The sequence below is a fragment of the Chiroxiphia lanceolata genome, chromosome 9 (assembly GCF_009829145.1).
Source record: "Chiroxiphia lanceolata isolate bChiLan1 chromosome 9, bChiLan1.pri, whole genome shotgun sequence".
NCBI classification, from domain to species: domain Eukaryota; kingdom Metazoa; phylum Chordata; class Aves; order Passeriformes; family Pipridae; genus Chiroxiphia; species Chiroxiphia lanceolata.
The window spans coordinates 17,163,349-17,186,671 of record NC_045645.1 but is presented as its reverse complement, the minus strand read 5'-3'; the positions used below and the strand labels follow the sequence as shown (position 1 = coordinate 17,186,671).

The 23,323-nt window shown below is 35.7% G+C and overlaps 1 protein-coding gene across 1 annotated transcript; it reads right to left on the bottom strand.

Annotated features, from left to right (window-relative positions):
- Positions 1-1,099: 1,099 nt before the first annotated feature.
- On the bottom strand, positions 1,100-23,176 carry CCDC18 (coiled-coil domain containing 18). The gene is given in 25 exon segments (XM_032696389.1): positions 1,100-1,195; positions 2,172-3,832; positions 3,835-3,942; positions 4,386-4,502; positions 5,576-5,675; positions 6,255-6,468; positions 7,259-7,422; positions 7,872-8,014; positions 8,474-8,638; positions 9,502-9,621; positions 11,781-11,918; positions 12,660-12,791; positions 13,260-13,370; positions 14,151-14,371; positions 14,911-15,071; positions 15,181-15,284; positions 15,476-15,785; positions 17,103-17,224; positions 17,965-18,061; positions 19,596-19,724; positions 20,333-20,442; positions 21,371-21,517; positions 22,099-22,249; positions 22,436-22,583; positions 22,930-23,176. Coding segments are annotated over 23 exon segments (3,264 nt in total). The 5' UTR covers positions 22,567-22,583; positions 22,930-23,176; the 3' UTR covers positions 1,100-1,195; positions 2,172-3,763.
- Positions 23,177-23,323: the final 147 nt, after the last annotated feature.

Genomic DNA, 23,323 nt, shown 5'->3' with positions numbered 1-23,323 from the left:
AAAACACGCAATATATTTCTGTAAGGAACAGTATTTTTTGCTACATCATAATTTTCATAATAGCAGATTAAATAATCTGAAACTGCAGAAATATTTTAGATAAGTGTATCTTGACCTTGTCAATGGTAGCAGAATGTGTGGCTGGTTTTGTAGAACCACTTAGAGTGTGGCATTTGTGGAACGTGTTTACATAAACAATGAAAGGCCTATGACTGCCCAAGGACTTTGGCACAGGACCACTTGCAGAGTTGCAGAAACACAACAGATATATTTGTTGGCCAAGATTCACTTTTAATGTACAAAACACTTAACTGAGGCCTAGGATTTAAATTGGAACACATTCAGTTCTGTTCCTCAAGTCAAGTAACTTTATTAACTTGATTTTCTGAAGTACAGATCACATGTCTTAATGCACATAAATCACGTATGCATTATTCAGACTCAGATTGAGGCCTCATAACCACATTTGCAGTTTCTGATGCTCATATAAATATAAAAGTGGGGCCACCAGACATTCATACAGCTAAATTGTGTAGTACTTTTGGAAAAATGGAAATAAATATGTTTTAGAATGCATAATTATGATGCCATTTTAATCTATGGTAATTTTTGTAGGGATTTTTGTTAGAAGAAAAAAAAAAGCTCAAAGCTCAGAAAGCTTTATGGCCTTGTTCCTTTGCATCTTAAAGATACTGCTTGGAATAAAGCAAGCAGGTTTTCCCAGTGTCTGCAATCAAATCAGTGTCCTAAAACATCTTACAAACAGGTCAATTTTAATAAGATGTTGTGTCTGCAACACTGCATATGTACAAAAAAAGAAGATAAAATATTCTCAAACAAAAAGTCTTAATAATACCATTGTGTTTTTAATTAGAAGTGAGATATGAAACAAGTAGACCATTCAAAATCCTTGGGAAAAGATGATAGCTGAAATTAATTTCTACAACTTAAGAGAAATAATTTTTTTAAAGTATAAAAAATAAATTAATATGTTATTAAATCAAGGCAATAATCTCAAAAACAGTTGGAAAAATAAAAAGAGTATCATCTGCTTCAGTACAAATAACTGCATTCCTTCTTTAGAAATACAACATTAACATTTCCTCTTTGAATGCACAATAAGGATGCCAGCAGTAGCATTCCTGGGTTGCTGCTTGTCCAATGGGCAACATTCATTTCTTCACAGTTCTTGCCCCTGAAACAAAGTATCTGCGATCAGAACTTTCCTTTAAACTTCTGCATTCAAATTATTATATCTAAATCAATTTGTAACAAGATATTACTTTTCATTATTAAGATTTATTTTACAAATCCAAGAAAACTAACAGCAGGTCCCAAGTCCATGGCTGCTTTCTCAAATTCTGACCCCCAGAGTGACATTATTAATGCATTTTTGTCCACTGTTCTTGTAAGTGAAGTACATTTGCTTTCTCAATGAGCACAATTTACAAATTTTCCAACACATACTAAGTTCTAGCAGATAAGTAGGAAAATGTTATGTGGAATATTTTAAGAAATCTTCATATGCAAATCCCTGTAAAAATTTTGTACAGTTTAAAGGAGCACTGTCTTTTGAAATTGCTCCTCTGCGTAAGGCTTAAGGTTTCATGTTGGATTTCATTTGTGTTTGAATTCCTAGCAACCCGAGATTCTAATAATTCAGGAAGTGTTTGTAAAAACCCCATCAACAGTATCAAGGTATCAAAAGGAAGAAAGCTTATGATGTTTACCAGCACAAAGCAAGAAAAATAGCAACGTGAATGTAAACTGGATTTTCTACAGTACATAGAAATAGATGCAGCCAAACACAGTATGTTTGAGGTTGGGTAGGTTTTTTTTATTTCTAGAGCTTTAGCTTCCTCCCACCCCTGCTTCAAAAAACAAGTTTATATGCTGGATCTAATTATTCAACAGTTCATTTATAGAAAGAGCATTTGGTCTCTTTAGTATGTGATACACAGCAGCCATGTTTACATTAACATTAGGTTTTTAAATTATTTAATTTCTCATATCAGAAGAAACTGGGGTCACAAAAAATTAGTTTGCTATAAGTCCAATCTGCCTTTTTTTTTCTTTAAATAAAGGAAATTACTTCAATTTCCCAGAAAAATGAAAAACCCATTCTTAATGTTCATTAAGGTATTTTCAGTTCCTTTATTTGGAATACTTACATCTTCAAAGGGTAGTAGAGTGCTGAATTGTTACAAGATCCTCACTGCAGACTGAAGCAGAGTAAGAACAAAGAACAATTCAACTGAAAAATCTGTGACCTGGTTATTTCATGAGTCCCAAAGGGGCAGAGTGGACTAGGACAGAAATCAACCCTCTCTAGCAATTCCCTCCCTGAACTAATATATTTTCTGTAATAAGCAGACAAGGTAGTGTATTAAGAGGAAAAAGAATGAGACAGACTACTCCCCTGGGCCAGACACACACAGCCCCTACCCCTTTTCCCTAGATAAATTAGGCAATGGAGTTTTTAGAACTAGGACAGAAAGTTTCTGTGGAAGACTGGTCAGTCAGTCTGCAATGTGTTACTAATGGAGAAAGTGTTTTCTTAAATCATGTTAATATACACAATTTTTAAACAAAGAAGGAACCACATCATATTCTAAGTGGAGCCAGAAGCCCTCTGCAATGTATTTTGTATTTTATGCAGAATGCTTCCAAAATCTAGTGTTTTATCCACCTCATTACAATGAAAATAAACTTAAAATTTCTTTTCCTTCATCCCAAGTCTCTAAAGGAACATGACTGGAGTAGGTCTATTTTCAAAGCCTTTCTTATATCATTCTAAGGCCTCTCCCTACCTGGTATTCCTTAGCAAAAACAATAACAAGGCAATTTGTCTGGAAAGAAGGGGTCTAGCCAGCAGTTGTACAGGGGCTAGCTAGGAAATTCTTTTCTTCAGAATCATCCCTTAGGAAAAGTTGGAAATATGTTAATGATATGTGTGAAAGGTAGCAGCAGTCACTGTCCTGTTCTCGAGTGTCATAAACAACCTAACAGAAAACAAGACGGGAGAGCTGACACTGCTTTAATTGGCAGTGAAACAACCTTCATATTCAGCTGTTACACTGCCAAGCCCCCATGATCTAGAATACAGATCAAATGCTTTTGGTGACCACACAGAAATAAGCCTTCTCTGATATCTCACCCTAGGGAAAAGAAACACACAAATGCAGCACAACCAAAGTAGCAGGAGCCGTTATGGCTTTGGAGTTTACCTCTAGCTGGCAATCATCTGCACAAAGCCTGCTTATCTCAGGTCACATTTATATTTGTAGGGACTGATTCATGCACCAAACCAAAGATTTGTATAATTCATAAAGTCATCTATAAAGTTTATTCTATCCATAGGCTCCCATTCACTATGCCAAAAAACTCTCACTTCTCGTTCCTATAAACATGCCACATATCAGGGCTCTTTGGATGCAATAATTTTTGCAAGATAGTACCTAAATCATGAGAAGCCCTCATTATACAGCATGTTGTTTTGTTTCATTTCAAGGAAGACCATGTTGTCCACAGTCAGAAAACAGGGTTACTAAAGATAATCAGTATTCAAATTTCTCCACAGAAAGCAGACAATTAAGAGTGTGCCATTAAATTCGTAATTTTTAAATAACTAAACTGGTTTAACTTCAGGGGATTAAGATTCAGCAAACACCAGGATATAAAATACAATGATTCTGGGAGAGTTAATGACACTTATGCTAAAGAGACACTGTATAGTTCCTTCTAGGCAGGTACAGTAATGGCATTAAAAATTGATAATTTGTTGTGTACATTTTACCTTTTCAAGAGCTTCTAGGCTACGTTGTTTTCTTTGATTTTTTTTTTCTTCAGCTGATTTATTTCTTGGTCTCTCTGGAGCAATTCAAACTCTTTTTCACGAAGCTGATCTTTAGAATGCTGAAGTTTCTTCTCTAAGCTCTCAATCTGAACAGAAAATGCAATTAAATCAGAACTGATATTTTACCAAAGTCAGAATGATTTAAAAAAAAAACCAAAAACACAAAACAAAGAAAACTCACAAATAACCATCAGTTTTACCACTGCCTTTGGATTCCCTTGTTGATTTTTCATTTTGTCAACATGTTCCTTTACCAAAAGAGCAGTTTGGGAGTTATATCATATCAACTGAAAAAATAAGTTTTCGTTTTTGCACTGTTATATCCCTGCAAAATTTATTGTTTCAATTGAAAAATGAAGTGTTTTTGCTGGTACATTATTAAGGTACTGCCTTCCCTCTCCCTACAATAAGAAACCAGTTTTCATCTTCTAGATTAAACCTGTCCAGCTATTGTGTCCCAGGACCAGACTTTCTCATAAAATTAGCTGCCCTTTGGTAGGGAGACTGTTTTTAATTAAGTGAGAATTACCTTTTTATTGCATTCCTTGATTTCCAACTCTGACTTTTCTAAATTGCACTGTAATTGAATTATTTGTTGTTCCATTTCTTCCCTATATGCACGAACTGTCATATCCAGCTGTGTAATCTACAGGTAAGAAAGGAATAAAAGGAAATATTTTATTTTGAATTAGTATGCAGATTTTAAGAAGCAATATTACAAACTATGACAGCAAAATGAATGAAATTAATCCTTTGTAGCCTCAAGAGTATTCTCTGAAGTAGTCAATATAAAACTGCACCCTAGCTATGTTGTTTAAAAAAACAGTGGCCAAACATAAAAAGAAAAGGGGAAAACCAGGAAAAAAATCCATAACTGAATATGTTAGGTCCTCATATACACAGAATACAAGCTTATATCTCATTTTAAAAGAAATATAATGAGTAATTATACCAATCTCTTTTGTTAGAAAGCAACAGATTTTGCCAAACCAAAAAGAAACATCAATTCATTGAAAGCTTTGATGAATTCCTGGAGCAGCTCACGGGATACTGTGGCAAAAATATATTGCAAGATCTGGCCTCCTTACAGTGTCAGTTGCTTAAACAGATTTATTCAAATCTCCACTCCTCCTCTCTGAACCTCAAATATTCTTGAATACAAAGGCTAGTAACTCCTGCAGGAAGAGGCTAATTATAAGTGGCAGAAAAAGAATTTTCCCATGATGGGCATCAAAGAAGCCAGACCAAAAGACTGAAAATATTTCAAGTGAGCTACAGAAATTTATTCTCAACCAAGACACCATTTCATATTTAGAGGCTGCTTTAGAGCTAATCAAACATGCTCCAGTGCAAACAAGGAAAGGAGTCTATCATCTCCAAGCACACTTCAGCAGAGCTCTTTCTTCCTCTTACCAAACATCAAGATGAGAACAGTTGTCTTATAACTTCACCACTAATGAAGAACTAATGAAGGGTTTGCATGAGGCTTCTGTTTCATCAAAACAGAACTCTGTGGTCCCTTAGGGGAGCACAACCTGATTTTCCTGGTAACATAAGGCTGCAGTAACACAGAGCTAGTTTTGAGCTTGACTCCATGGCTACAGTAACAGTACAGTTTGAGACAATACTTCAAAGCAACCAAACCTAGCAGGCTTTTCATAAGTTTCATAAGTTACATAACAGTAACAACTGTCAGCAACATACTTAAAATAATCTGACCTGAGCTGCTCTTTGTTTCAGTTCCCAATTCCTTTCTTTCAGTGCTTGGTCCATTTCAAGGAGTTCTTGTTTTTTATCTTCAACTTCACCCTTGCAATACCTGAAATTCTCATATGTTTAATTGCTTAATGCACATTCAGTTGCTTAGCTTCATGTATCCAGCTTGGAAATCATTAGCTCTGTTACTTAAAGCCATATTACCCTAAACATGAATCAACTAATTGATTGCAAAGAAACAAGCCCAAATGGAATAATTCTGTTTACTATATTCCAGGTGGAGATTTCCCAACAACTTCATTATTCAAGTTATTTAATTGGCTATATCAGGAAAACATGTTCTTAAAAAAGAATAGTACAGAAGAAAGTACCATTAATTTGTGGTCAGAAAGGAAACTGGAAAATTTCACTATTCTTTGTACAATTACTTCACAGCTTTGGGATTTAGAAAATAATTTTAGCAGATTTTAAAACAGAATTCCTAAAAAAGAATTCAGCACCACTTTTAGAAATTAAAAGTGAGCTGAGGAGCTCAAGTATCAACTTATTTTACAGCTGAAAACCACCTAAAAATTATAGAGAGCTGCTAAGAACATTAGAAAAAAGCCATCCAAGCTACTTGCTATTCCTAAGGAAAAATTAACACAAGTAAGTTTTCATGATGGAAAAGATATCAGCTTACCTGAGCTCAGTTGTTAGCTCCATGATAGCAATGTGCTTCTCCTCCAGAGAGGACTGTGCATTCTGTAATGCATCTTGCAATTCCTGAATCTGTGTTAAAGTGATTTTTAATTCTCCACGGGCATTCTGTAATGCAGATTCTAGTTCTGCTATTTTCTGTAAGGCTTCCCTGTGGCAAGTCTCACTTTGAAGCAGCTTATCTTCTAAATCATTCACTATTTTACACACACACACCACAAAAGACAAAATGCTTAATCATTAGGACGCCAGGGTCTTTATGCAACACCACTACCTAGTAGCATTTGTGGTCATAATAAATTTTCAGTATCAGTATTTTTTAGGACAATCTAGAAAAACAGTGACTTTTTATTCAAAAGCCTTCCTATGGCATGTAAGTCTTTGCTATGTTTTCATTCAATTCATGACTTGAAATATGAGGATATATCTAAAAACACCTGGCCAAGGAGAAAGTGTAGGGACAATATAGTAATTGAATATGCAGTGCTATGAAAAATGCAAGCAGAATTGCTGGTATTCCTCTGTTTTAAAACAATGGTACAATTAAATAAATGGAAGAGAATGGATTGGAAAGTTTATTTCCACAGAGATTTTCTGTTTCTTTTAAAGAGCTGAATTTCTGTGAATAGCAAAAAATGTATGTGCCTCATTTGATTATCACAGTAAGAATCTGCATTGCTAATTTACAGGGAAACTACTTATTCATTTCACCTGGAGTAAAGGTATATACCATAGAAGTGAGAATTTGCAAAGGTATGTTAAAAAAAAGCTTGTGATTTTTTTTGCATCGTGGGGGGGTTGTTTGGTTGGTTTTGGTTTTGTTTGTTTGGGTTTTTTTAACTATGGAATTACTAACAGATTAAAAAAATTACCATTTTTTGACTCTCATGTACTTGATTATAAAACGGGGGAAATGGAAAAATGTCTAATTCATAAACAGAAATAGCATAATGAAAGGAAGCCTGAGAAACAAAATAGCCAAATTACCCTCATTTGCCTTTTTATTGAGCTCTGATCTTGCTTCTTCCAAAGTGATATCCAACTGATTTATCTGCACTGTTTTGTTTTCACCATCTTGTTGTAATTGCACTACTTCTTTTTCCATATCAATAAATTCATTTTTGCACTGATCCATCTCCAATTTAATCTGCCTAATAGAAGCAATCAGAAAAAAATGAACCATGTAATAAAAGCAATGTGTATGTTGCTATGTGTATTCACAAGGGTTTGTGAATAAAATAGAAATAAACAGTCATGTTAAGTAGGCTTTTCTTGCAATCAAAATAATATTCTATAAGACTAGCAAGCTCCCCTAGAATATACTATCTACAATTACAAGCAAGTTGATACATTTATTAATTGAACTGCATCATGAAGTGCCATCTTAAGGCTAAATAAGTTACCAGGATATGCATTAATTCGACTGGAAAACTGTTCCAGAAACTCATGCCTCTGCTATTTAGAAGCTTCCCTTCTGAATTTGAGTCTATGCTCATACAGAGGCTGAAGTGTGTAACTACAGAGCTGAATACCATTTCAGACAGCAATCTTTCTGATCCATGTCTCTGTGCAGAACATCCCTCTGTTACACTGAACCTACCTGATTGTACAATTCAGTTCATCCACCTTCTGTCTGTTTAAATCTGCTTCCTGAGCAGCAAAGCGAAGTTTCTCCTCTACCTTTCTCAACTCATCTGCTGCACATGCTTTCTGCTTTTGAAGCTCCTTTTCCAAAGTGGATACCTGGCAAACAGTATTCAGAGTACTTTTCAATTGCATTCCAAAGAAACACACATCCTTGTCTTGCAACTCCTATAACATAATGAGGGGTTTAACACAGCAGATGTCTTTATAGTCTGTATATAATTTAAGACTAGAACTTTGCACATTTGAAAGACAAATAGTTTCTAGTAAATATAACAAGAGACAACTTTCTGAATTTAAATGTACTTCTCCTTAATTGCAGTCTAAGGTTTGATTTTCAAAGTACCTAGCCACTCTAATGTGAGCTAGCATTTCTGATAGCACAGAACCTGGTTTAAGATAAAACAAACCACTAAACTCTTTATTTTAGATATATCTAAAATAATAATTATCAACTCAGTTATCAAAGAAACATTCAGATTTTAAAGGTATTACAAAAACATATCTAAAGGCATTTAATTTTCTCTCCTTATGTAGACACTTCTCACCATACTGTACCTGTTGTTCAAGTTTAATCTGATTATCTTCCAGTTCCCCATTTCTAATAGTTTCTTGCTGTAACATTTGCTGATGATGAAGCAAAGTTTGTAGGAGAATAGTTTGTTCACTCATGTCCTGAATATTCTGATCTTTTATTTTTATTTCTTTCTGCAAATGATGAAGCTGAAAAGACATTTATTTTCCATTGAAATAAAACATTTTTATTTTCACTTGCATAGCTGTTCTCTCTTAATGAGCACAGAATCACATCTATGATTCAATAGAACTTCTGGCTCTGAATTTAGTTGCATTACAGTTGCAACAGTACATAACAGACCTCATAATTCATCACTGAGTTGTGCTTTATAAAGTAGGTTAGGATAGTGGTAACTTAGCGGTCCCAGTTTTTGATTCTTGCTTTCTAAATATAGCTTGTCAATGTTTTAAGAACATACATAAGAGATTTTTAATTTCAGGGTCTGGCAATCTCTGTTTGACTGAAGCCTCTCTCTCAGCAGGTCAGCACTGACATGAACAGCCTACTATATAATTAATTCATGTGGTTGGGCATACTCACAAAGGAAAATTCATACTAATATTTAAACTCAATTCCTTCTTGCTTTCATGTAGTAGTGGAAAGTATGATAAAACTCTGGGGCTTGAAGTAAACATTTTCTTATGCCCAGGACTTCTTCCCCATTAAGATAGTTGAAAAACAAATCAATTATATGCACCTAAATTTATATCGCAATACTGCTCCCTCCATTTTTTTCCCCAAGAGAATGCTTTGTTTCACATAATTCTGATTTGTTACTTCTTTCAACAGTTCATTTATCTGGATGCTTCTTTTCCCTAAGCTTATCCAGTGTTTCTTAGGTATGATTTTTCCCCTTTACCCTCACAAAATGCATCATCTTTTCCCAGCTTACTTCCTATTCACAGTTCCTGTTGCAAATGTTTTCGCTGTTATTTTACAAACTTTCAGATTAAATCAATCATAACAAGTGTTCTCTGTAATACAGAAGAGTTGCAAAACAAGCTGTTACCTCTTCAGACCTGTCTTTGAGCTGATTTTCAAACACCTCCTTATTATTTTCTTGTGACTGACTCAAATACATTACAACTTCTTCCTTACATACCTTTAATGCTGACTTGAGTTGTTGTACCTAGTTGGATGCAATAGATCACTTAAAATTGCATGGCATGGTCTGTATTAGCTAGTCTAAAAATTGTGTTAAAAGTCATCTTTATATAAAATGTCCAAAAAGCTACATTTTCATCGAAAGAGTATTAAAATAGTCATGGAAGATTATGATAAACTTTAAAACTGAAATAGTATTCAGAAATTAAAATTATTTGTGAAATTCAATTACAGTACTTTAGACTGTGTTTAAACAAGATGAGACTATCAGTTACGAGAAGATATTCCAATGTTTGTCAGTAGCTAGAATTTAAAAGCAGACATATGCCCAATACCAAATCATTAATCCATCACAGGTTGTTATATATAGAACTGTATAAATAAATTTGGAATTATCATCATATGTGAGCTGACACATGTTTTCCAAAAATAACACTCAGATACAAAAATAACATTCCTGATACACTTCTTTTGAGAAAGTTACTAACAGCATGTTTTCCCTTTCTGCACTGGGAAACAGTGCCAGAGTTTCACCAAAAGGGAAAGGAAGAGCTTTGAGCAACGTCAACACTGTTAATCTGCTTTACCCTTTTAATATTAATTTGAATTTGCGTAATCTCTAACAAATATCTTATAACCTCAAACAGATAAAAATTATAATGAACAAATTCCCAAAGGTCTTGAGCCATAGTAATTAAGCTTTTCTTAACCATTTGGTTTTGATCCTAAGACTTCTCATCAATGAGAATTGTGCTGAATTTAGCTGCAGACTGGCTGACGCTTTCCATTTTGCAATCAGACTACCAGTTTTCTAAATCACACTGGACTGTATATCTCTCTCTCCCCACCCCATTCAAGAGTTTGTTGAAGGGAAATTACAATGGGTCTTAATTTTAAATCTCTGTAAAATGTCCCAAATACTACAAAGCCACTTGGATAGCAAACAGGTCCAACACAAGTTCAGAAAGAGCATTCTAACAGCTGAGACCCCAGTATCTTCTCCTGCTGATATCCTGGAGATTTAATACTGTTTGAAACCCCACGGGGGTAAATCACCACATGGCACTGGTTCATTAAGACACTGTTGAAAGTGCTGCATGGAAAATATTTATCAGGCAAACACTAGGAAGAGGTATAGATGGCTAAAAACATGACCAATATTATAGCATCATATATATCTAAAATATATGCCATATCTAGACAAAAAAGATATATAACATTAGTTCTGTTAGACAAAGTTGTACTTTGAGAGTACAATAAGCACAAGTCTGTCCTATTTGTAACTACAATAATTTTATAAAGCAATTATGCATTGCATAATCCCTTACTGTAGGTTTCACCATACTTGTCTTAATTAAAAAAAATGAAACCAAACCAAAAAGAAACAACAGAAAAAAAATGGAAAAACTTCAGGTCAATGACTTCTGAAATATTTACCTAAGACAAATTTCTATAAAAAATTTTTTCTATAGAGAATAAAAGGAAATACACCATTACTGCAAACTTCAAAACTATTAATTGAAAATAACAAAGAACTTATTAACTTTGATTCTTTCTTCTGTTAAGTGACTTCCCAGCATCTTCAGTCCTTGATCTTTCTTGACATTTTGATTTTCCATTTCCTGTTTGTACACATATTTTTATTCAGGAGAACAAAATGTAAATATAGTAACAGTAATTTAATAAAAACTCATATTAAGAATCAAGGGAAAAAACCCAGATCAGTGTATTTAAAACACAATTGCTTCTATAATGAATTTGTGTACATGATACTCTGAAGTAAATTTGGTTCCTGACAGATGTCCCTTCATATTCTGCAGAGCAGGCATTATCAGACTAGAACATTCTTGATTTTCCACCTAGTGCAGAATAGATGCAACTTTTCTTTATCCAGATCTGTTTCCTTTGATCAGAGCAAGAAGCCCAAGGGGCAAACCAGAGACATAAAGAGAATGCTGAGATAGAAAAAAACGAAAGGCCACTGAAGTTTGTACAATATATAGTAGTAGCAGCAGTAACTGGTGACTACACTAGATTCAGTCGATTAGTCAAACAAGAATAAAAAGCAAAAACATAAGCATCTTTAATTTTCTCCAATTTTCCCATGTATTTATGGATGTGCTTTTCATTATTATTAGTCACTTGTTCAATTTGCATTTAAAGAAAGTCAAGAGCCAACCTTACCTCTCTGCTGCCTATCAGCAGCCCATCCAATGATTCAATGTAATGAAGCTGTTTATGTATAACCTCTTGTTGTAAAACAGATATTATTTTCTCTTGTTCAATGAATTGTTGATGTTTCTGCTCCAGCTGTGTCTGAAGCTGTCCATAAGTAAATCATAATTTATTACTTAGATAAGAATTTTTGCATCTAAATGTCATTCAGTTCTATTCACCCATCACTTTTCTAATGAAAAGTAAATACAGTCTTGCCAATTGCACAGTTTTAAAATTATCAAGAAATCCCAAACTCTTAATGTCTTAAATCAAGAGGAGAATCAAGAGAATGAGAGCAGACAGAGTGCAATAATCTGTCATCAGCCAAGACACGCATACATTCCTTAGTAAAGGATGACAAGCTTCTTGAACAGCTAGAAATAGCCACAGTTATATTTCTAATCACATGAAGCAACAGAATTCTTCTTCAAAGAATGAAAAATCTACCAAGTAGATTGTTCTCCCTGAACACAGATGCTCATAAGGCTCAGGCTGGCAGAGGTTCAGCCAACAAGAAAACATTGTTAGAAGCTGTCATGGTTTAAATCCAGTAGGCAATAAAGCTATACTTTTTTTTTGCTTTGTTTGGAGCAAAGAACAGCACTCTTCCTAAGTCCTTACTTCTCTTTAGTTGAGCAGAAAAGAGGATATGAATATTTCAGAAGGACAGTTGTGCAGAGTTAGATGGAAAATGTAGTAAAATCAGGAAACCTACGGAGAAGAATGAACTTCTTAATATAACTTTTTAAATGGATGTGTCTCACAATTACAAGAAAGACAAAGAAATTAACATAGGAAAAAGTTACCAAGTATAACACTCATACATACTAGCACGCAAGGTCTTACTAGTTCTATCTGTTTCTTCATCTCTTCATGCTGCTCAAGGTGAACCAACTTTGCATTTTCAAAAGCAGAATTTATTTTCTCATGTTCTTCTCTGATAGTTGCTTCCAACTCATGAATGCGTCTGCTTTTTTCCTGGGAAATGGCAACAATAGAAAGACTTAATAAAAATATTTTGTGACATTAGCAGTTTATTTGAACATCTAGTTTCTAGATTTTGTAAAAGAACAACACAGAAAATACTGAAGTCACACAGTGCATGTGTCATCTCAAAGGATGTCACATCTGTAACACAAGTAGAGAAGATCAGTAGAAGTAGCACCTACAGAGACAATTGACTTCAATAGGACCAGATCTTCATTGCACATATCATAAGGAAAAAGTAACATGTCCGTTAATAACTTACCACATTCAAAGGCAGGGAAAAAGGAATGTTTTATTTGAAACAAGATTCAGTTTTTAAAGACTGCATACCCTAAAAACTGCACAGATTATTTAGCAGATCTGAAAGTCTATCCATTTTGAATACTACTGTTAAGTTAAACTTTAATCTCCACTTATGTCTTTTTACATAAATATCGTTTCTCAGTGAGTACATTTTACCATGAGTTCCTGTTCCAACTCAGCATTTCTTGCTGCAGTAGTGGAATAAGCAATAGTCTTTTCTTCCAACTGTTCCTCAAGTTCAGAAAGTTGAGAAGATTTCTTTCTCATCTGAAATTAAACATGGCACTAAACAGCATGTAAACAACTGTTAGGGGTTTATTCAAGTATTTGTATATACTTTCTTATCACTGGTTCCATTTTAGGTACTACTATAGCATTTTTAATTAATCGTTTGTTTTGTTGATCTATTAAATTTTATTACTTAAAGTGAAAGATTCAGGACAATTTACCTAAAATTTATCCAATTAATGATAACTGTGAGCAAAATAGCTACTACAGATTTATAATATTTATGTCCATTATTAGGAAATACTTCAAATCCCATTATACCAAACTCTATAAACACATTAGCATCAGAACGTAAACATAAGTATTTTAACTTATTCAACCTGAGATGAGCTGAAGCCTAATTTCTTTCATTTGTGACTCTCTGGTAATGATATTTATCTCTGGCAACTGTACTAACATTAAATAAGGAAAAATACAAGTGTATTTCAACATCTGTTTCCTAAGATTACATATTAGTTAAACCATACCAAAGTAACGAGACTGAGCATAGTTTCCACATAACAAATCAAAGCAGTAGTAGAGAAGCCTACTACTACATCAGCTTTAAAACCATATTTCCAACAGTTAATAAACTGAGGCTTCTATCTTTAAATTTTTCTGCTTGCTGAAAACTTTAGTTCAGATTTTTCTCAAATAAATCAGATTTTAAAATTAATACAGCAATTACAGTTAACTGACGACAATAACTATTGTCTTCACTATCTTTGCTTACTGAAATGAAGAAGTAGTGGCATTTTTTCAGTGCTGCTAAAAACTTACTTCTTTCTCTAAGCTACTAGTTTTTGAAGCCTTCTTCAGTAGGTCTTCCTGTATAATTTGAAACTGGCTGGTCCTTTGAGCCATGCTGCTCTTCAAAGAAGAATTTTCATCATCTGCTTTTGTCAGTTTAGTGCGTAACTCTTCTATCTCTTTCTGGAATCTTCGCCTCATCTTTTCAAATTGCTTGCTTATAAGTTCCAACTGTTGGCATTTTCTCCTCTCTCAAAGTAGAAAAAATAAATCTAATATTAATTTATACAAGGACATACAAACCTATAATGTAACTGAAAGCTATGACTCATGAAAACAAATGAAAAAGCCCCCAACAAACAAACAAGAAGAAACCAAGACAGCATCATTAGGTGCCCTGAAGGAATTTCTTGGAGCAGTCCTGATAGTAATCACAGAAGCAATGGCAGAGATACTGCAACAGCAGGTTACAGAGAAAAGCATCAACAAAAATATGAAGACCTTAGCATAACCTGCATAAAGAGAGAAATACATGGTTCCATTTCAGTACAACTCCTAGCTTAGCTATTGCTGAACAAGTAACTTAACTAGCAAAAGAAAGAATGTTGTGCCTGGAGAACATGACAGTTTCCAAGGTGGCAAAATGCTCACTGTTCAACCAAACCATACCTCATAGCTCACAGAGGTACATTTAAAAAATAAAACTGTAAAAACAATTTAAACCCCACCAGAACATTTCTGTTCTGTGGATTAATCAGACAGAACTGCACAGCTATTTCAGAAAGCTTACCTCCTTGACTTCTGATCAATTTGACAGGCTCTGTTTCCAGGCCACATAACCTGCTATTTTCTTGTCCTTCATTATCATTAGACAGATGCTCAGCTCCAGTACAGATAGTTAAGTTTGCACGAGGCTTTTGAATTTCAGCTTCTTTCATTGACAGTTTAATGCTATTATAAAGGAGAAGACAACTATTTAACATTCTTTCTACATCCTAATTCTAACACCACCTTATTATCTGCCTATTCTTGCCATAATTCAGTAACCAGAAAGTTATACCTTAGGTCTGCAATCAAAGGTTTACTTGATTCACCACAAGACTCTGAGATAACTTCTTTTGTTGAGGAACTCAAAAGCTGGTGTTTGAAATGGTGCCATTTAAACTAAAAGTTAAGGGAAAACAAAGATCAATGAAAAATCAATTTTATATTGCTTCGCAGCATGATTAATTAAGGTATTATACCAGCATATAAATTTTAAGACACATATGCCAGAATGTTAAAAGTTTGAATAACTTGATTCTTAAAATTATTCAACACATAATACACTTCTAAGTCTGTATTTGTTACTGTACCTCTTCAGATGTACTTGAAGACAACTGAGAAATAATGGTTTCTAGTACGTTGAGCTCTTCCCTTGAATTCTCAATTTCTTGATGACATAATTTCAAGTGGTTATGTTGCTGTGCAGTAAGAGCTCTCAGCTCTGCATTTTCACTTATTAGAGCATTTTGCTCTTTAAGCACATTTTCTTTTTCAGAAAGTTCACTCTCAAGCTTGATGATCTTCTGATCAGACCGACTCAGCATTGATGTAATTTCAGTGTTCTTTGCCTCTAGAGTCTTAATTTCTTCTTTTGTGCTACTATTCTCTTCCTTTAATTGCCTAAAAAGGCATTTAAAAGGATAGGATTTTCATTATTAGAAGTACCAGAACACACCATAGCTGCACTGTTTTACTAGTTTCCTCCCTCTCAAAATCTAGGCTTAGCTCTATACAAAGGACAGAAAAGTTCTCGCTGCTTTACTAAGCTTTCACTGTTCCTAAGGACCAAGATGTAAAGTGTTATCAGCAAACAAAAGGAGAGAGTCAACAACTTCTCTTTCTTAAGCAACTTCATGAAGTTTTAAGCACTGCCAGGACAGTCACTGGTAGGAAATGAACCAAACTGCTTTAACTGCGCAGAAGCCAGGGCAATTTAAGAACAGGATAAAATAACTGGATAACAATATGTAAAATCAAAATGGATGAAGATACTGAGTTACTCTATCATTCTGTTACTAACAAGAGAGGGAGGGGTCCCATTTCTCCCTTCATATCTGCTTGTACGCTGAGCCAAATGTATTTTTAGCTCATCTCAAATTATTTACTTTTTTAGGTACTTGTTGGTTTACCAAACTGAATTAGCTCAGCAAAGGCCCTGGTGAGTTCCAAACCTGGTGTAACTGAGCAGAAAAAAAGAGAACAGCCAAGAAAAAAAAAACCCCAACATCATCAGCAGAGACCTATTAAGTAGGCTCAAACTCATGGAAGGGTGTTCACACACTGCCCAATCTTGCTAAAATGGCCTAAAGAACAACGGTTTAGACAGGAACGTGAGTGTGGACAATGCATGTAAACAGAATACCCAAAAACGTCTGTGCAGGTGTTTGTCCAAACTTAACAACTCTAAAGACAACCAGCTCATAGTTGTCTTCCCTCATTGAAGTCATGAGGGAATTACAAAGGACTGCTGAAAAAAGGGGCATTCAGCTTGAAACAAAACATACAAGGAGCATAAAAAACTGTAAGTGGAAAAGGACTTTTGAGTTGTGACAGAAAGCATCAAAGCCAGGTCTGACCATTCCAGAAGCTGCAGTCAGCACCACAACCTCCACTGCAGCCTGAGTTCAGCCTCCCCATTGGATGCCAAGGGTATCCTTCACTCCAGCCAGGGAACTCACAGGTAGGAGCATTAGCAGAGCACAGGCAGCAGTGAGTGACCAAGGGAATGTCCCCAGAAGGTTTGGGGGGGTGGCATCTTACTGGGAATGCGTGGCAGCATGTGGGATTAAAACATTTAAGGATTAGTTATAGAAAATAATGTAAAAAGAATTATTGGTTTGAACTACATGAATGGAGTAGCATATTCACAGTGACCACTGTATCATGCAATTCCTTCTCAAAAAACTGTACAAAGATTTTCAAAAGCCCTTGCGTTACCTTAGTTGCTCTTCTAGGATGTTTAGATCCTTTCTGTAGCTGATACACTTTTCAATCAACTTCTCTTTTTCTTTCTCACAATTAATTAAACGTTTTCCCAAGACTAATTCTTCAGCTTTAACCTTAAAAAGCAATTTTTTTTCATTACTGTACAACAATAAACTAAGCTTCCATGGCCAACTGGCTATTTTTAAAAGAATACTATAAACACTATGCTCTTTTTTTCCTTTCTGTTAAGTCTGTAAATAATTCTATTGCTCACTGTTGTGAAGAAAAGGGGCAAAGAAGTTTTCTTCTTGTGTCATCTGGGAAAAAATTAATTTAATATTTTAGGGCATATTTATGGAGGGCAATCTCCTTCCACGTGGAAAGAAGTCCAATAAAAAAAAATCTCAGTCAGAGTTAACTGTCTCAGACCTGTATTTTCTCCTCCCATAAGGCAGGGAGCATTACCAGTTTGATCACCGGAACTTTGGGAGATGACTTCATCTTAGCTCTCCTCTAGCTCATGTTTCATTGAACAGGTTAAACATACAGAGTAAAAGAGTTCTTTTGAAAGGATCTTATATGTTTAAAATGTAAAATTCCCAGCTGGCAAGCAGGGGACAGAAGAAACAAAAGCACTATTAGGATACTCTAAAGATGCAGACTGTCCAGACTGTGCAAAGACAGTGTAAAACTGTATAACTGAATTTATCACCACAAATAGTTGCTTACCCTATCCCATCTCTCTTAGGACTTTGCCACTCACAAGCAGAAATGACTGATTCACTGGTGAACCTGTTGCTGTTAGCTGTCTTGTTTATTAGAAGATGAAAAATCTTAAAAACATGGCAAAAACTAGTGAAGAAAAAACTCTCACCTTTTCTAACTTTTCAGTTATTTCTGTTTTATACTTTTTGAAAGCTCTTGTCAGCTCCTTCACGTTCAACAAAGCTTCATTTCTTTGCTGTTCTGCTCTGCAAAGCCAAAGAACCAAACCAATTTCAAAAACCACAAATTCCAGTCATTATGTAACTATCTCCTCCAGTTACTAAAAACAATTATTAAAGTAATTGCTCTAGGTACTTCCTTTCCTCATCTAACTTTCCAAGGCATAGATATCATGTGAGAAACTGCTCAAAGGAACAATCCCTAGTATTTCCCTCTATCACCATGCTCCTGCCCCTTCCCCTGTTGTTACTCACTGGGGAAGAACTTGGAGCAGTAACCTCAGGTATGCAGTCTGTTCAGGACACCCAACACAGGCACACAAAGAATTACTGCTGCTCAATAACATTTCTCTCTTCCACTAAGGGAGATGTGGGCATGGGGCAGTGCCTCCTCTAAGTACAGCCAACCCTCAGAGCAGTGTTTCTCAGTCTGAGGACCACCATCCATCTGGAGATGGCAAAAGTACTCAGAGAAGGGGATAAAAATATTTCAGAATAACAAAACAGTGTTAGTCTAAAGCACTTCAGTTTCCCTGGCCAAAGAATAGCAAGTTCTGGCAATTAATGATTAAAAGAAAACTGTAATATTAACACTAGCCATAACACTTGCCTTTAACACCTGGCAGAGGCTCAACTTTTCTTAAGAACCAAAATATTTACATTTGCAACTAGTAACTAAGTACAGGTAGTTCCAACCCCACATGCTCTGAATGGTGATCATAAAGCAACACATTTCTTCAACCAGCAGTGCAAGCCCCACAGTATTTCCATTTGTCTTGCTATAAGAAGGTTAGAGGTAATTTTATGGGTAGATACACAAACCAAACAAAGAGTTTGCATTCAAAAGGTTCAAGAAATGCTTTCCCAATTTTTGCCCCAGGTAATGGAGTTAAATGAATAGGGTAGATAAGAATCTTTTTATTTAATCCTCTCAGTTTTTTAAAATGACATTTTGGAAGTGATAGGACTGTACATGGTAACTTCTAACAGTCAAAAGAAATTAGCTAACCCTCCCAGTAGCCACAGAGCCATTAGGCTAAAGGAGGCAAAAGGAAAGAAAAACAGTGATGGAGACGGAATTACAGAACCCTTTTCAACAGCACCATATAGACAGGTAAGATTAAGGATAACAAAAATGTTCTCTCGATTATGTTGTGCCTTTATCACTTTCCTTGCACCAACCCCAAAAACACAGAACTCAGTACTGCTGAATACTGAGCATGGATTGTAGGTTCTTGCAAGACAAAGACAAAAATAATTCAGGAAAAATATATTCTGGACACTTTTCAGCTCTCCACTGCAGTACATCTGTCCTGAAGGGAAAAAAGCAGCTGATAAACTGGTTACTAGTGTACAGTATCAGTCTGCAATTACCAGCTAATTTCAAGATTTTAAATGTGCCTGTTTAAATAATCAGTACCTTCACATAGAATTTCCCCTTTTTTAAAAAATAACATCCTTAAAGCAGAAAAGTAATTTGATTCCACAGAATAAATAACTATCAATGGAAATAAGCACACATCTGTTATTCTGTATTCCATTTATTAAAATGACTCAGTACCTCTTTCCTTGCTTGCTCCGTTCAATTAACTCCATTTTCAGGTTTTTATAGCCCTTTTGATATCTTTGCAACATGTTTTCTCTTTCCATTGCTGTTTTTCGGTTTTGATCTAGTCTATCTTCTGCATCTCTAGCAAATAAATAAAGCATAATAAAAAAATTAGGAACGTTTTTGTAAAGAAAATAGATTTCTGTTGTTCTTTTCTGCACATGATGTTTGAGAAGCACTAGTCAAACACACTGCATCTCTCTAGACTAGGCTTGGAATACCCCCAGTCTCCAGACTCCCCAGCAGTATGTCTGCTGTCTGGAGTGGTGTCCAAACCTCATCAATAGGCATCAGGTGTCACAACTGCCAAGGACCCAGGTGGCTGACCCTTTATATCACAAAGTGCACCATCATGTTTGAAAATATGTATGCTTGCTACAACAGAATATATGCAGTCATGCAGCACACAATCTCTCTATTCAATTATCAGGGCATATTTGTGCTTAGCACACATTATAACCTAGTTTCTTCCACCAGCCTTTATAATTTTTTCTGAATTTCTTGAAGTACATTCAGCACAAAATAGATCACCTCCCTCCTCCTATATTTGGCTCTGAAATGAAAGTTTCAGACCCCAGATTACATGACTCACACAGTACCAGTAATTATGTCATCCCAAAAAAGAGACAACAGACAACAAAGAGCAAGCAGACAACAATAAAACATTGATTTAAAAGTACACTTATTACTTCAGAATTTTATCTTGAGCTGAAACTTCTGCTTCCAAGTTTAAAATCTGTTCTTTCAACTTCGGAATGCTGACTAAATGTGTACCTAAAGTGGATTCAAGATACGAAATCTGAAATACAAACATAATTGGGGTTGCATTAACACTTGCATATATATCTTCAGGTGATACACTTAAGAGCAATCTGCTTACTGAATGACAGTGCTCTTAACCCTACTGTAAATTACCTTTGCTCATCTACACCAACTGACCTCCAATTTTCTGCTCATTTAACATCCCTTCCAGTTCCAAAGTGATATGCTGTCTAGCAGAGGAATTTCTTTATATGTCCAGTCTCTTGCTTTTCCCAAAAAGTTTATATTCAACTATTTATTCTTTCAGTGTCAGACAGTCAAATGTTTTGTTCATCTATTTATTTGTACTGTCTTGGAGATAACATTTCTCAAACGAAAAGCACTAAGCATACCTATGTTTTCTTAACATTATATACAAACCAAATACAAGAATATAGTTGTCATGAAACAAACCTGTACAGACCAGTATATACTAAATCAGTAATGATTTATTAGATATAATATTTCTTTCTAATCCATCTTCACTTATTAATTTATTAATTTGGATTAATGAGGTTAAATCTTCATTTCCTATGCAAATGACTACTGTGCCATTATTATTCACATTAATCTCAATGTAGCTCAGACGTGAATGTACAGTACTAAATACATATACTGAATTATTTTCTTTCATAATGTATTTTTCATTCTATGGCTTACTGGCTTTACACTAAACTTTGGAACGTGAATAGCTAGAATTCATAATTAATATAGTTGTTCTGCCCATGGAGAAATAGATTCCAAAAAATTCTGTTCAAGATTAATACTGAATATTAAATACATATTAAATATTAAACTTAGATTAAGATAAGACAAAAAAATAGCATATTCTGCTTGGAATTATAAACTCAAAAGTCATAGTCACTGAGATGTTTGGGGGTTGGGGTTTGTTTTTCTTTTTTGATGAATATGCTAAAGATACATACCTTTGTTTTTGACTGCATCAATTCAAAGTTCATTGTTTCCACTCTGTTCTTTAGGTAGTGGTTCTGAGAAGTCAAAGATGCATTTTGCTCTTGAAGACGCTCATTTTCTTCCACAGTTTTATCCGAAGTTGTGGATACTGAGTAAGACTAGACACAAAAATATATTTTTATATATACACACACACTTATATATAAGCAATATATACATCATAAAATCATAAATAGTTTGGGTTGAAAGAAACCTTTAAAGGACATCTAGTCCAACCACCTTGCAATGATCAGGAACAACTTCAACCGCATCAACTTGCTTAGAGCCCTGTCCAACCTGACCTTCAATGTTTCCAGGGATGGGGGATCTAACACTGCTCTGGAAAACTGGTGCCAATGTTTTACCGCCCTCACAGTAAAAAACTTACTTGTTACACCTAATCTAAACTGATCCCCTTTCAGTTTAAAACCATTACTCCTTGTCCTACTGGAACAGGCCCTGCTAAAAACTTTGTCCCCATCTTTCTTATAAACCTCCTTCAAGCACTGAAAGGCCCTAACGGAAACTTTGCAGAAAAACTGTTTTGAAACGATATTATGTTTAAGAGTGCTCAACTGGTATCATTGTCCAGTGCTACAGTGTATCTGCTCCAAGCCCTACCAGCCAAAAAACATCCAAAAACATAGCAAAGATTAGAAAACCAAAGTAATAATAATAAGTAATAAAGAGCAATATTTACTTTGGGTTTTCTTTGAAAATCTTGGTCAGATGTTTTACCACAATTCTTCTTGGGGTTGGAAAAGCCTTGACTGTTATAATTAGGCTGTACAAAATCCTCCAGAGCGAAGTCTGTCGCCTCAGCAAAGCGGTGACCATAATGTTCATTTGTACTAGTGTTAGGAGGGAGAGTGAAAAGTTACTACAGTTTTTCTTTATTAAGTTGCTTATTAGGGTTGTTTATTCAAGACTGTTCAAACGGAAAGCGTAAAAGGAGCTAATTGCAGTGATGCATTACACTGAACAAGACAGATTCACACTATGAGAGACAGACAGTTCTCATTCCCAAACACACGTACCTGGAAAGCTCTTTCTCTACTGTTTGAAGGTTTTTTTCAGTTCTCCTCAGCTGATTCTGTAATAACTGAACGTTTGCAAGCAGGTCTTCATCAGTACCACTTTTAGAGCAAGTCCACCTAGTACATTCCATTGGTACCACACATATAGCTAAAATCATATTTAATATTAAAACACTGTTAAACATACGTGAAAACTATTTTCAAATATATTTTTAAAGATACCAGAAGAAGGCGGAGAGGAGACAAAAATACAAAAAAAAGGCAAACGCTTTTGTCTTTCTTTCTAAGAAAAGAGAAAACACAAATTTTCAAATGTAAAGGTACATTTCACACACTACCTCTTCCCATGTTCACTGGATAAAAATAACTGTACAAATTGCCTCTTTTGAGAAAAGGAGTTCTGTATGCGTTCATGAAGCACAAAAAGCTTCGCGACTTGTCATATAGGAAAACTGGAAAAGCCCGCTATACATTAGTTGCCAAAACTCCCTCACACAGCGCATCGCGGTGACCTCGGAGCTCCCGGGGAGTCCGACACGGGAACGGCGCAGACGCCAGTGAGCAAAACTTGCCTCGCTGCCAGTGACCATCGAAACGACAACCGAAAGCAAAATATCCTCGGGGGGACGGGCAGTGCCGGGCGGCGCGGGAGGAGCAGCGCCGCGCGGAGAGCGCCGCGGGAACCCCGCCAGGGGCCCGGGCTGGCGGAGGGCTGAGGCACGGGGCGCTGAGGGGGGGAGGTGGGGAGGGGTCGTCCCGCAGCCCCGAGCAGGTCAGTGTCGGTGTCGGGCCCAGCCCCGGTGCGGCCGCTGCCCCGCCCCTCTCCCGGCACAGCCGCGCCGGAGTCGCCCCGACTGCGCTCGAACCGCGCGGGTCCCCCACGGCGCA